Source organism: Parasteatoda tepidariorum, chromosome 2, assembly GCF_982258835.1.
Source record: "Parasteatoda tepidariorum strain Cologne lab strain chromosome 2, Ptep-v5.0, whole genome shotgun sequence".
NCBI lineage: Eukaryota > Metazoa > Arthropoda > Arachnida > Araneae > Theridiidae > Parasteatoda > Parasteatoda tepidariorum.
This window is the reverse complement of record NC_141756.1, coordinates 70,969,522-70,981,781: the sequence shown is the minus strand read 5'-3', so window position 1 is coordinate 70,981,781 and position 12,260 is coordinate 70,969,522. Positions and strand designations below refer to the sequence as shown.

At 31.0% G+C, this 12,260-nt stretch overlaps 1 protein-coding gene across 1 annotated transcript; it reads left to right on the top strand.

Annotated features, from left to right (window-relative positions):
- Nucleotides 1–6,816: 6,816 nt before the first annotated feature.
- On the top strand, nt 6,817–11,765 carry LOC147815844 (uncharacterized). The gene is made up of 2 exons (XM_087156616.1): nt 6,817–8,755; nt 8,788–11,765. The coding sequence occupies exons 1-2, from the start codon at nt 7,269–7,271 to the stop codon at nt 11,582–11,584; spliced, it is 4,284 nt and encodes a 1,427-aa protein (XP_087012742.1). The 5' UTR covers nt 6,817–7,268; the 3' UTR covers nt 11,585–11,765.
- The last annotated feature ends 495 nt before the right edge of the window (nt 11,766–12,260 follow it).

Below are 12,260 nucleotides of genomic sequence, written 5' to 3'. Positions count from 1 at the left end.
TATGGTAAAATTTTGCCATACACTTTTGCCATATACGTATGGCAAAATTTTGCCACACATGTATGGCAAAAGTGTATGGCAAAATTTTGCCATAGGCAAAACCCCATAGGAATATCCTATGGCATTTTTTATGGCAAACCTATGGCAAATTTTCTTAAGGGGAAGCATATGTATTATAATTTTTATAAGCAGCGGCGGTCGAAATTATTGAACCAAATTCAATTTATTAAAACAAGATTAAACTATTAATGCATTATCTTGCTATCTAGGAAAATCATACAAAAAACTACTTGTAGTTACAGTTAACAGTTACCCTACGTACTTTTCTTAGTTTCTTATTAATACTTATGTCTCACATGCAGTAAGTAATTATATTTATTTTGTTGTTATGCAAATACAGATGTTGCTACGATAGCAGTACATAGTTTATAAGTAAAAGTTGTAAAATCATTTAAATAAATGACCAAGTGCTGTTATTATCGCAGGCTTTTCAGTTAACAATTAATGTTTGTCCATTTTAAGGCCAAAAAATAAGTTAAAAGTACATTAACAAATTCAATGGAAAAAAAAAATTCAACAGAATGTGGAATCGTAAAAACAAAAGAGATTATAACAAAATTTATAAATTTTAAAGAGTTATTTTTTTGGAACTAATTTTTTGGTATACGGTTAATTAATTTTCATTTAAGTTGCAAATGAAGCATTTTCCTAAATGACACCTTAAAAAAGAAAGTCATACCGTTAGTCACGGTGGATTTGCCGCGTCTGCGGCACTTTTTTTCTCTTTTTATTATTCAAGCTGCAATTTGTTCTCGTAGTTAAATTTCTTTTGCCATGAATTTAGTATATTTAAGTAAAGTTTCTTAAAATATGAATGAGAAATAGCTGGACTAATTATTATTATTTTTTTTCCTGTCTGCTATTGGAGTAATGTTCATTAAGTTATTCTTATAAAATGAAAACAAAATGGACGCAATTTTTTAAACTAATTTTGGAACTGAAAAGTAGAAAATATGCACGTGAAGTGTAAAACTCGGAATAAAAATACTTTTTTTCCGAATATTTATCTTTTTAGAAAAGCGGTTGACAATTTTTTTCGGTTGTGGCACCCTTGATAATCGATCTTCTTCTGCCGGAACTCCGAGAATTAATGAATAAATTCCATTAGGCTATCTTTCCATCAGGACCGTTAATTATTTTGAAAATATTAATCATTGAAATTTTATTAATTAACTTTAAAATATTTAATGAATGCACGAAGTATGAAATTTTTTTATCCAATCGTTTTATCAATACTTTTCTTAAAATTGGGTTTTATGGCAGAAAGTTGAATTTGGAGGTCTGGGATGGCATCTTGCCTGGTATTAAATATCTGGTGAAAAACCATAATTTGGTTTTTGTGCGTGAATGAATGAGTTGAAATATAGTTATTATTGAAATTAAAAAAACAAAGGAATAAAATAAATGTTGAGAAATGTTATCAGAGAAACACATTTCTACATGATTATTTTTATTTATTCCAAATTTTCATAAATGTATATCCTTCATTAATCATTCAATATATTGTTATTAGAAAATGCATTTTTTAGTTTTACTTTTCTTTCTTCAGAAGCATTTTGATAAAATAATTTCATAATAATAACGTATATGTTAAATGAATAATGGATGATATATTGAATATAAATTTAATTAAGGTTTCCGAAAATCATAACTGCTTATATGTATAAAATGTCCAAACTCTCGGAATCTCTGTGACCCTTCCACGGAATCATGGTTTTCCGTGGATCACTATTTGGGGATCCACGGAATTAGATTTTAGAGTAAATATTTCATAAACAATGAAAAACTTAAATTTGAAATCGCCAAACATTTGTTTATTAAGTAATTTTCTTGAAAATTAGTGCTTAATTTAGTGATGGCAACGATGCGTCTTTCATAATTATATATTAAATTTCTACTGAGTTCTTAATTGACTTTTTAATTAAAGTTGCAAGAACACTTTACTCAAAAGCTGTACCAAGACATTCATTAGCTAAAGTTTTGGATTCCTTGCTCAATGAATATGCAATTGTTTTAGGTAAGCTGAGCCATGCAACGCATATTTCATTTATATTTCAGAAACATTTTTAATCTTCTAAATAAGCAACATCTTTTAGTGCATCTTCTTAAAAATGTTTCTGCGACGATGCCGTAATTACGGAGAAATTAATATACAGTAGAACTCTATATTTTAACTGCATTATATAATTAGAAATATATCATTGGTGTGCTTTTTATTCTAGACACAGCTCAAAATGCGTGTTCAAGAAATTGCACACAGTTTGAAATTCGTGTTTAAGAAAATGGACGCAGCTTGAAATTCGTGTTTAAGAAAATGTTGGTGCACAGCTTGAAATTCGTGTTTAAGAAAATGGTATCCATTTTCTTAAACACGAATTTGAACGTGTTTAAGAAAATGGACACAGCAAAAAATGCTCATTCTTAATGTTCTATCCAAGTTTAACAACTAAAAGGGGAATTTCGTGTTTACTTTTTTTCCTAAACACTAATATTCGGGACAAATTCCCGGATCATCGGAATCTGGTAGGCTGGGTATATAACATGCAGTGGTCGGAAGTGGTGCGCTATTAATTGTTGCTATTTTTTTCGTAGTTTGTAGTGAAGTGCGCTATTTTTTCTTTTTAAATAAAGCAGTGTAGTGTGTAGTGCGATACGAATGAATAGTTCTGTAGCAATTCATTGCAACTACCTTTAACGTAAAGTAAATAATTCCAAGTGCTTATTTGAAATATAAACTTTGCGTTTTATATTTCAAATCACTTTTTCTTCTCATTCACGTCTGCAAGTCTTGAAAATGGGCTCCTGTTTTTGAGCGCTTGAAAAATGTCGCCTATTTTTTCCTGTTTGTAATTTTTTGAAGTGAATGAAGCTTTTATTTAAATAATTTTTAATGTTAGTTTAGTAAAAAAATACGGTTGAAGCGAAAGTAATTTTTTAAACCTGATTGATACAAATCGGAACTTGTGAAATCAGCCACAACGCTTATGACGAATTATATATAACGCTTAAATATAAGAAAACTATTTGTTAAAAAAAATAATTGTACTATCTAGTGCAGTGGATCCCAAATGCGCAACGCTAGGATTCCGTAAAGGGGTTCCGAGGTTTTTACCTCACGGTAATGATTTTTGAGATCTACATTTATAATTATATTTAATTAATAATCTATTATTTATTTAGTACTTCGGTTCTCTTCATAAAATTAAAGTATAAATGCCAATGAAAAATAAATGTAATTTTTTTAAACTATTATTTCTCGATTAACAATATCATGAATAAATTATGAGAATGATTTGCATTTATGAAAAACTGCATTAGTATTTCCCCTCGCGCTTTTCAAATCAAAGTAAAATAATATGTTTACCTGGTTTTCAACGTTTATATCAATTCCTTAGCTTTCATTTCCGTAATTCGGCTTATTAATTTTATTTTAAGCTTATGTATTTATATCAACAATAAGTTTATAACTAAAAACAGCTTCGAGGAGTGTGGATTCATCTGTCTGATTCTAAAATCTAATTTAAGGCTACTAATGAACAAAACAATGAAAAAATTTCCTTTCTCTTATTAAATATTTTCAAAATAGAGCGCTCCTTTATTGGTTAATGCGATCACAATTGTTTTTATATACGTTATTTTACATTGGGGTTCTACCGAAAGAAGTTTGATCTTTAGGGTTCCACAGACGAAAAAAGTTAGGAACATAGTTATCTACTGCATCTGTTAAACGACTTGCATTCTGTCATCTAAAATTACATTCATTAAATGATGAATAAATTTAGGATAAAAGCTTTGAAATAACGTTTCACAAGTATTATAAAAAAATTCTTTTTTTTCTAGATCTAAAACAAAAAAACAAAAAAAAAAAGAAGAAAAGAAAGAAAGAAAAAGGTAGAGCAGATCACTTTGGAAAGACGAGGAGGAGTTTTTTTTTTTTTTTTTTTTGGAGGCGATTGAAGTTGATTACGAAAGTTGTGTCTTTCTCTTGAGATTTAAAAAAAAAACAAAATTTCTTTTTTCTATAGTGTTTCCAAAATACGTAGGTTTTAAAATTTTTATTTTATTGATTTAGCACTCTAGCTAGTCGAAAGTTTTGATTAAAGATAAATATACTTTGACAATAGCACAATAAGTTCTGCAATTAGGGGCCTGGAAACTATTAAAACTTTCTATTTTCATCCATCACACAGTTTCATTTAAAATTTGAACATCCTAGTCAGTTAGAAAATTTCGATTTATGATGCATTTCCTTTAGCAATAATAAGGCAATAAACTATGTTTATAGTGTTCATAGTGGTCAGGAAACGATTGAAACATAGGGTTTTAGCACAGAGCTTCAGTTAAAATTTAAGAAGTCTAGTTAGTCAGAAATTAGTTAGAAATTAATAATAAATTCTTTTTGGCAATAATATGGCGAAAAATTCAGTTGAAATGTTATTGGAGAGCTGCAATTAAGATTTCAAAATTCTAGTTTATCAGAATTTCGTTTAAAGACAAATTTTATTTGAAGATAAAGAGATGATAAATTATACTTGTAGTGGTCAAGAAATGATTAATACTGGCATCCTTATCAGAGCGGTAGAAATTTTGATTGCAAAATTCTACTTTCTGATTCGAAAGCTTGTTTAGAAAGATGTTATTAAATAATTATAACATATTTCTAATTCATAACTTTGAATATTAAAAACACATTATAATTTTGAAATATACAAATCATATTGAAATTATACAATATTAAAGTAGTTGAAATTTTATCAGTTCGAAAACTAATCAATTTAATTAATTTTTTAAATTTATAGTGACCAAAAAACTATTGAATTCATAAATATGTTTTATGGTGATTGCAAGTCGTAACAGTTCTCGGTATCCGGTTCATTTAATCGACAATCACTCCATCTGCAGGCCGTTTCAACTGCACCATTTCGTCGACAAGTCATATCGTTGATACGGTCAAACGTAACTTTGAAACTATTTTTACAGCTTGTTAAGTTGCGAGGAGCGGAAATTGCTTTTCTTCGTAATTTAATGCAATTTTAGTAAAGTTTTCCATACTATTGTAAATAAAAAATACTAAAATATAATTTTTGTAGTGAAGCAAATTTTTATACTATGTTCCATTTGCCAGAAAAGCATTTTTTAAATTTTTGCTCGTTCCTTATATTTCCTGTTGTTTCTAACAATACACAAACTTGTAAAAACATAAATCTTCTTGCGGTCTAATAGTATTTAACGTGTATTTATTCTTAAGATTAGTTGTTTAATTTTTAAAGCAGATTATTATTAATTATCATCTCAAAGGCAATTGCTATAACTAATGTGAATGATTCTTAATGATTCTACTGTAGGTGAATGATTCTACAATAGGGAAATGATTCTACTGTAGGTGAATGATTCTACAATAGGGAAATGATTCTACTGTAGGTGAATGATTCTATAGGATATTATTAATTAGCATCTCAAAGGCAATTGCAATAACTAATATGAATGATTCTTAATGATTCTACTGTAGGTGAATGATTCTACAGTAGGGAAATGATTTTACTGTAGGTGAATGATTATACAATAGGGAGATGATTCTACTGTAGGTGAATGATTCTACAATAGGGAAATGATTCTACTATAGGTGAATGATTCTACAAGATATTATGAATTAGCATCTCAAAGGCAATTGCAATAACTAATGTGAATGATTCCTAATGATTCCACTGTACGTGAATGATTCACAATAGGGAAATGATTCTACTGTAGGTGAATGATTCTACAATAGGGAAATAATTCTACAGTAGGTGAATGATTCTACAGTAGGTGAATGATTCTACAGTAGGTGAATGATTCTACAGTAGGTGAAAGATTTTACAATAGGGAAATGATTCTACTGTAGGTGAATGAAGGGAGAAAAGAACAAGAGGAAAAAAAGAGTGAATTAATGAATCAGTAAAATATTGAATCTGATAGAATCAGTAAATGCTAAAATAATTTTAGAATTGAAAATTTTGTTTTAATCTCACTATTTTCCTCCCAATAAATTGATGGATGTTGACAGATCAAAACTCGGTTAAACGCTTTCAAAATTTAGAAAAATCTTATATATAGTTTAGATAATTTTTTAAATGCATTTGAACTTAAAGAAAAAAATTCAAAGTTTCTTAGATAAAGTAAATCTTAGATAACTTAGATAAAGTTGATTTAAGATACTTAAAGTTCAATCAAGGGATAGAAGGCCAAATTTCGGTTTTAGATATTTGTTAATTTATAATTTATTTATATAGTTCCAAAACAAAAAATTCGTTCACACTTATGTATACAGTTTACTTCAAATAGTAAATTTCTTTGACAAACAATTTTCTCGTCAAATTTACGAAACTTTTGTGTTCTACTTTAGAACGATTGTTTTGTAAACAAAACAGTTCTATATATAAGTTTTATACCATTCTAGTCTTGACGTGAAAGATTCGATATGTGACAAAGAATATCAAATGAAGTCAAGTGAAATAAAAGCTTACTTTTCTTGACTGTAATAAGCTTGCTGAAAATCCACGTTTGCATGCATAGGTACAAAGAAAGTCATGAAGTGTATATTCTTTTACAATTTCTCTTTTATGTCAAAATAGTTCTTAGGGAGAAGCGCACAAGAAAGTCAAAAGTTCTGATCGAAATAAAGTATTTATATGATATGTAAGTGGCTTAGAAGTGGCGTAAAAAGAAGTATTTTATGAGTACTGTCGAATACTAGAGTATTTTTTCTAAGATATTGTAAAGTTTAAAAATATTAAAGAATTTATAAAAGCAGACGATTGTAAAGTCTAAAAATATTAAAGAAATAATGGGTTTGCAAAATCATAATTAAAATAAAGTAAACGCATAAAGAGATAAACTTAAAATAAAAGCAGACGATTAAATTAGAAGTCAATATTTAGAACGACAGAGTTGTTGATTCTTTTTAGATTAGTTTTATTGTGGAATTTGAGTTTCCGTATATCCCGTTACGGGGTTTTCTAGTTGTTTATGATCTTGTCACTAACCCGTTACGGGTACTGTATATTTGTTACTGTTTGTGTTGTTTGTTAATAAAAGTTTTTTTTATAATAAAAAAACTGAACAGTTCTTGATATAGCTTATGATACGTTACAGCTATATTTAATTGGTGGCAGCGTCGGGATCGATTTACCATTTGATTTAAAGGAATTGTGTTCCAAATATTATTCCTTATGGCTTTCTTGGGAAGAGCAAAAAAGTGTGATTTGGTAGAATTATGCAAGGAATTGGGCGAAACTATTATTGAAAATGTTACAGTATGTGAGTTGATAAATCTTATAAAAAAATCTGAAAATTACGAAGTGAATCTAGTTAAAGAAATATTAGAAGCAATTAAAGAAAATCGTATCGAAAAAGAAGAAAAAGAAGAAAGAAAACGCCAAGAAGAAAAAGAAGAAAGAAAACGCCAAGAAGAAAAAGAAGAAAGAAAACGCCAAGAAGAAGAGGAAGAAAAACTACGCCAAGAACGGCAAAAACAAGAAGAACGCCAATTTGAACTCGAGAAATTAAGGCTTAGTGCCCAATTAAGTGGCCCTTCAAATCAAAATATTGGCACTACTCTGCGGAATAAGTTAGATATTCATAAGTTAATGCAGAATTTTGATCCTAAGGAAGATGAAATCAGTCTTTATTTAGTAATTTTTGAGCGTCAAGCAAAACGAGCAGAAATACCAAAAGAAGAGTGGGTTACTCATTTATTATCTTTTCTTTCACCTGACATAACAAAATTAATAGCAAGAGAATCTGAAGAACAAACGTACAACTATGATCATGTTAAGGAAATTTTAATGAAGAGGTTTAAGCTAAGTCCAGAAAAATTTAGGATCAAATTTATTCAGCACCAAAAGAAGTTCGATAATAGTTGGAAAGATTTCGTTTTTGAATTAAGGAACTATTTAAACGAAAGGGTTCAAGGATTGGAAGTAAAAGATTTTGAAACCTTGCTGGATCTAATGGTTACTGATCAAACTAAACGAAGAGTTCCCAATGAAGTGCGTGATCATTTTATAGACACTTGGTCAAAAATAACTTCATCTACAAAGCTGGCAGAAATACTTGACGAGTACGAGAATGTACGTGGAAGTCGCAAACGAATTGACTTGCAGGTAGATTCTGAAAATCGGAGATTCAATTGGCGAGAAGAAAATGCCACACGGAAAAATTCACAGGGAGCTACTTCAAAGAATAGCCGAAATGAAGAAAATAAAAGAAAATATGAGTACAAGCAAGCAATTTATGATCAATTTGATAGACGTTCGCCTTTAAAATGTTACGAATGTGGATCTACTAATCACTTACGACCTCAGTGCCCGAAGCTTAAGTGCCAAAAGCCACCCGCTCAAGTTAATCGAATCGGAGCAGGACACGAAGAAGACAAATTACTAACTCCGTACACTCTTATGGCGAAAGTAAATGGAATTAGGATGCCAGTTCTTCGAGATTCAGGTGCAACTATTGATATCATATGCAGAAAATATGTGACTCCAGATATGTTTACTGGCGAAACTGTGTGGGTACAACAACCATTAGATGAAGGCCCAACTTGTTTACCATTAGCAAAAGTTTCGTTATCTGGTCAGTTTGGCAACATTGTAACCAAAGCGGCTGTGGTTAGAAGTGAGTTGGATAAAGGTCGATATCTCCTTGGAATAGAACAGCGGCTAGATTGCCAAATCTGCAAATGACGCCAATGCAAATTTCAGAGTTAAACGCAGTTAGTACCAGATCGCAAGCTCGTTTAAAAGCAGAAAATGAAGAATATGAGCAACAAAATTCGAACGATACCGAAAACTCTTCCGAACAAGATAATAAAAATCAAGAAATTATTTTAGATGAAAAAGATGACGAGCCAGTTTTAGAAACGGATGCCGTCAGTTCAGAAATGGAAGAGATATTACCAACTCTAAATGCCAACTCTGATGAACTTTCTTTAATACAGGTAGATCACGATGAATTCGTTAAAGCTCAACAGGAAAGTGCCGAGTTAAAATCAGTTTTTAAAACTGTGGAAGAAGTTATTCAGAATCAAAACAGTAAACATCGCTATCTGGTTGAAAGAAAACTTCTTTTTAAATGCCAAGAAGGACGATTAGAAGAAGAAAAAAAACTTTTAGTTATACCTGAGAAATTTAGAAGCCGAATTTTAAAGTTATGTCATGAAAGTACTTCCGGACACCTTGGTGTAACCAAATCCAAAGATAGATTGGCGCAATATTATTTTTGGCCAAAATGCTATAAAGAGATGGAAGAATTCGTACGAACCTGCGATAGTTGTCAAAAAGCGGGGAAACCAAATGATAAAAAAAAGGCTCCTTTAAAAATTGTACCGGTCATACAGGAAATATTCTCAAAACTAAACGTTGATGCAGTTGGTCCTCTTCCCACCACGCCAAGTGGAAAAAGATACTTGATTACAGCCATTTGTATGTCGTCAAAATATCCAGAAGCAATCCCAGTGAATGATATAGGATCTGTGTCGGTGACTGATGCCCTACTTAATATTTTTTGTAGAACTGGTTTCCCACGAGAAGTCCAATGCGATCAAGGAACTTCTTTTATGAGCATGCTAACAACTGAGTTTTTTGATCGATTTGGCATAAAGGTTCGGCATAGTTCCGTTCATCACCCACAGTCGAATCCCGTAGAAAGATTTCATAGAACTATCAAGCGGATTTTGCGGGTACTTTGTTTGGAGTCTAGTTCTGACTGGGAGAAGTTTTTACCATTTGCCTTTTTGGCTTTGAGAACTATAACACATGAAAGTACAGGATTTTCGCCAGCAGAGTTAGTACACGGAAAAAATTTGCGTACTCCTGAAACTTTGTTGTATGAACAGTGGACCAAAAGAGAAATAGACGAATCTCCTGCGACGGAATACGTTTTTCACCTAATAAACCGTTTAAAAAGATGCCAAGAAATTGCAGTTAACAAGATGGAAGATGCAGCGTTAAAAAGGAAATCGTATTACGATAAAAATAGTATTAGGAGAGAGTTTAGTGCCAGAGATTTGGTTCTTGTTTTGGCTACATCTAGAGCTAATAAATTGTCTGCTCAATGGATTGGCCCGGGGAAGATAGAAAGCAAAATGTCTGAAACTAATTATTTAGTGAATATTCCAGGAAAAAGAGAGAGTTCACAGATTTATCACGTAAATATGCTTAAACCATATTATAAACGGCCTGCAATAATTAATTTTCTATCATGTGCAGAAAACGATTCTTCATCTTTAGAACAAGATATTGACTTTCCACAAGTGTATATTTCACCAGATGAATTTGATGTATCTGAAATGATTAAAGACAGTCACCTAGATAATCGCCTTAACGGACATGAAATCAACCAATTGAGGAATATTTTAAGAAGATATTCGAAAAGTTTTTCAAATAACCCAGGAAAAACTAACTTAATTGAGCATGACATTCAACTTAGTACAAATAAGCCAATTATTTCCAAGCCTTACCGAACTTCACCCAGACAAACAGAAATTTTAAAAACTGAAGTACAGAAAATGTTGGACTTAAAAATTATTGATTTAGGTGAGAGTGATTATACTTCTCCTATGATCCTAGTAGAAGCACCAAATAAAGATCCAAGGCCCTGCATTGATTACCGTCGTCTCAACGAAATAACGGTAACACAATATTTCCCACTTCCGAACATAGAAGACCGAGTTGAAGAGGTAGCCAAGGCAAAATTTATCAGTCTTTTAGATTTCGCCAAGGGATATTGGCAAATTAAGCTTAGTCCAAACGCTCAAAGATTAGCTACTTTTGTTACCAGTTTCGGAACTTATAGGCCATTACGACTTCCATTTGGGTTGAAGAATGCCCCTTATTTTTTTAGCAAATTAATGTCGCGACTACTAAAGGGTTTAGAAGAATTTGCAGTGCCATACCTTGATGATATAGCAATTTTCTCAGATACCTGGGATCTTCATTTAGAACATCTTAATTGTGTATTGCAGCGTATCAAAGAAGCAGAACTTACAATGAAACCTTCAAAATGCCGTTTTGCGCAAGATCATGTTCTTTATCTAGGACATATTGTAGGACAAGGCTATAGAAAACCCTCTGATATAAAAACACGAGCAGTTGCCGCATTTCCTGTACCTAAGACCAAAACTGAGATCAGAGCATTTTTGGGACTAGCGGGCTATTACAGTCGATATATACCAATGTTCTCTGTTCTGGTTGCACCATTAACAGACACTTTAAAAGGCAAAACAAAAAAGGGAGACATTACCTGGACGATTGAATGCGAAGAAGCCTTTGAGAAACTAAAAGAAAAATTAACGAGCCAACCTATACTCTTCTCTCCCAACTATGAAAAGGAATTTATCTTGCAAACAGATGCTTCGGAAATTGGTATGGGTGTGGTATTAACACAACTAGATAATGAAGGCCATGAACACCCCATAATATATCTGAGTAAAAAGTTTAATGAGTCCAAAAAAAATATTGTACTACGGAAAAAGAATGCGCCAGTATAATTTTTGCCATCAAAAAATTACGACACTATTTAGATGGGCAAAAGTTTACTATTCAGACTGATCATCACCCGCTAACCTGGCTTAAAACAAATGCTAGTTCAAATGCCAGACTTATGCGTTGGGCTTTAGCATTACAACCGTTTAATTTTAAAATTGTGCATAGAGCTGGTACTAAGAGCAAGAATGCAGATTGTCTCAGTAGAGTATCTTTAAGTTCTTGATTTGAATTAGACAAAAGTTAATTGATGGGGAGGAATATGTAAATAATGTTTGTTTTTCTTACTGATATTGATACAGATTAGTCTTATTTCCTTATTCATATGTATGATTTATTTATTTTAAAAAACTAACTCGTAAAGAAAGTAGTTGCTATTAAAGTTTGAATTAAAGCTCTAATTAAAGTGAAAATATAAAATAAAAATGTATTAAAGTTTTTGAAGTTGAACCAGTTAAGTTTAATTTAAGAAAGTGTTTAAAAATGATTATATTGAAAATGAAACATAGGAGTTAAGCGAATTTGTTTGTAGAGAAAAGTGCTAGTGTTCTTAAATATGTTATTTTTTATGCATATAAATATTAACAAGATTAAGTAGAATCTAATTATGTGAAGCTTAAAAATGTTAAGTATATTGTTTGGATTAAAAAAAAATAGTCATACCAAGAAAAAAAAAAAAAA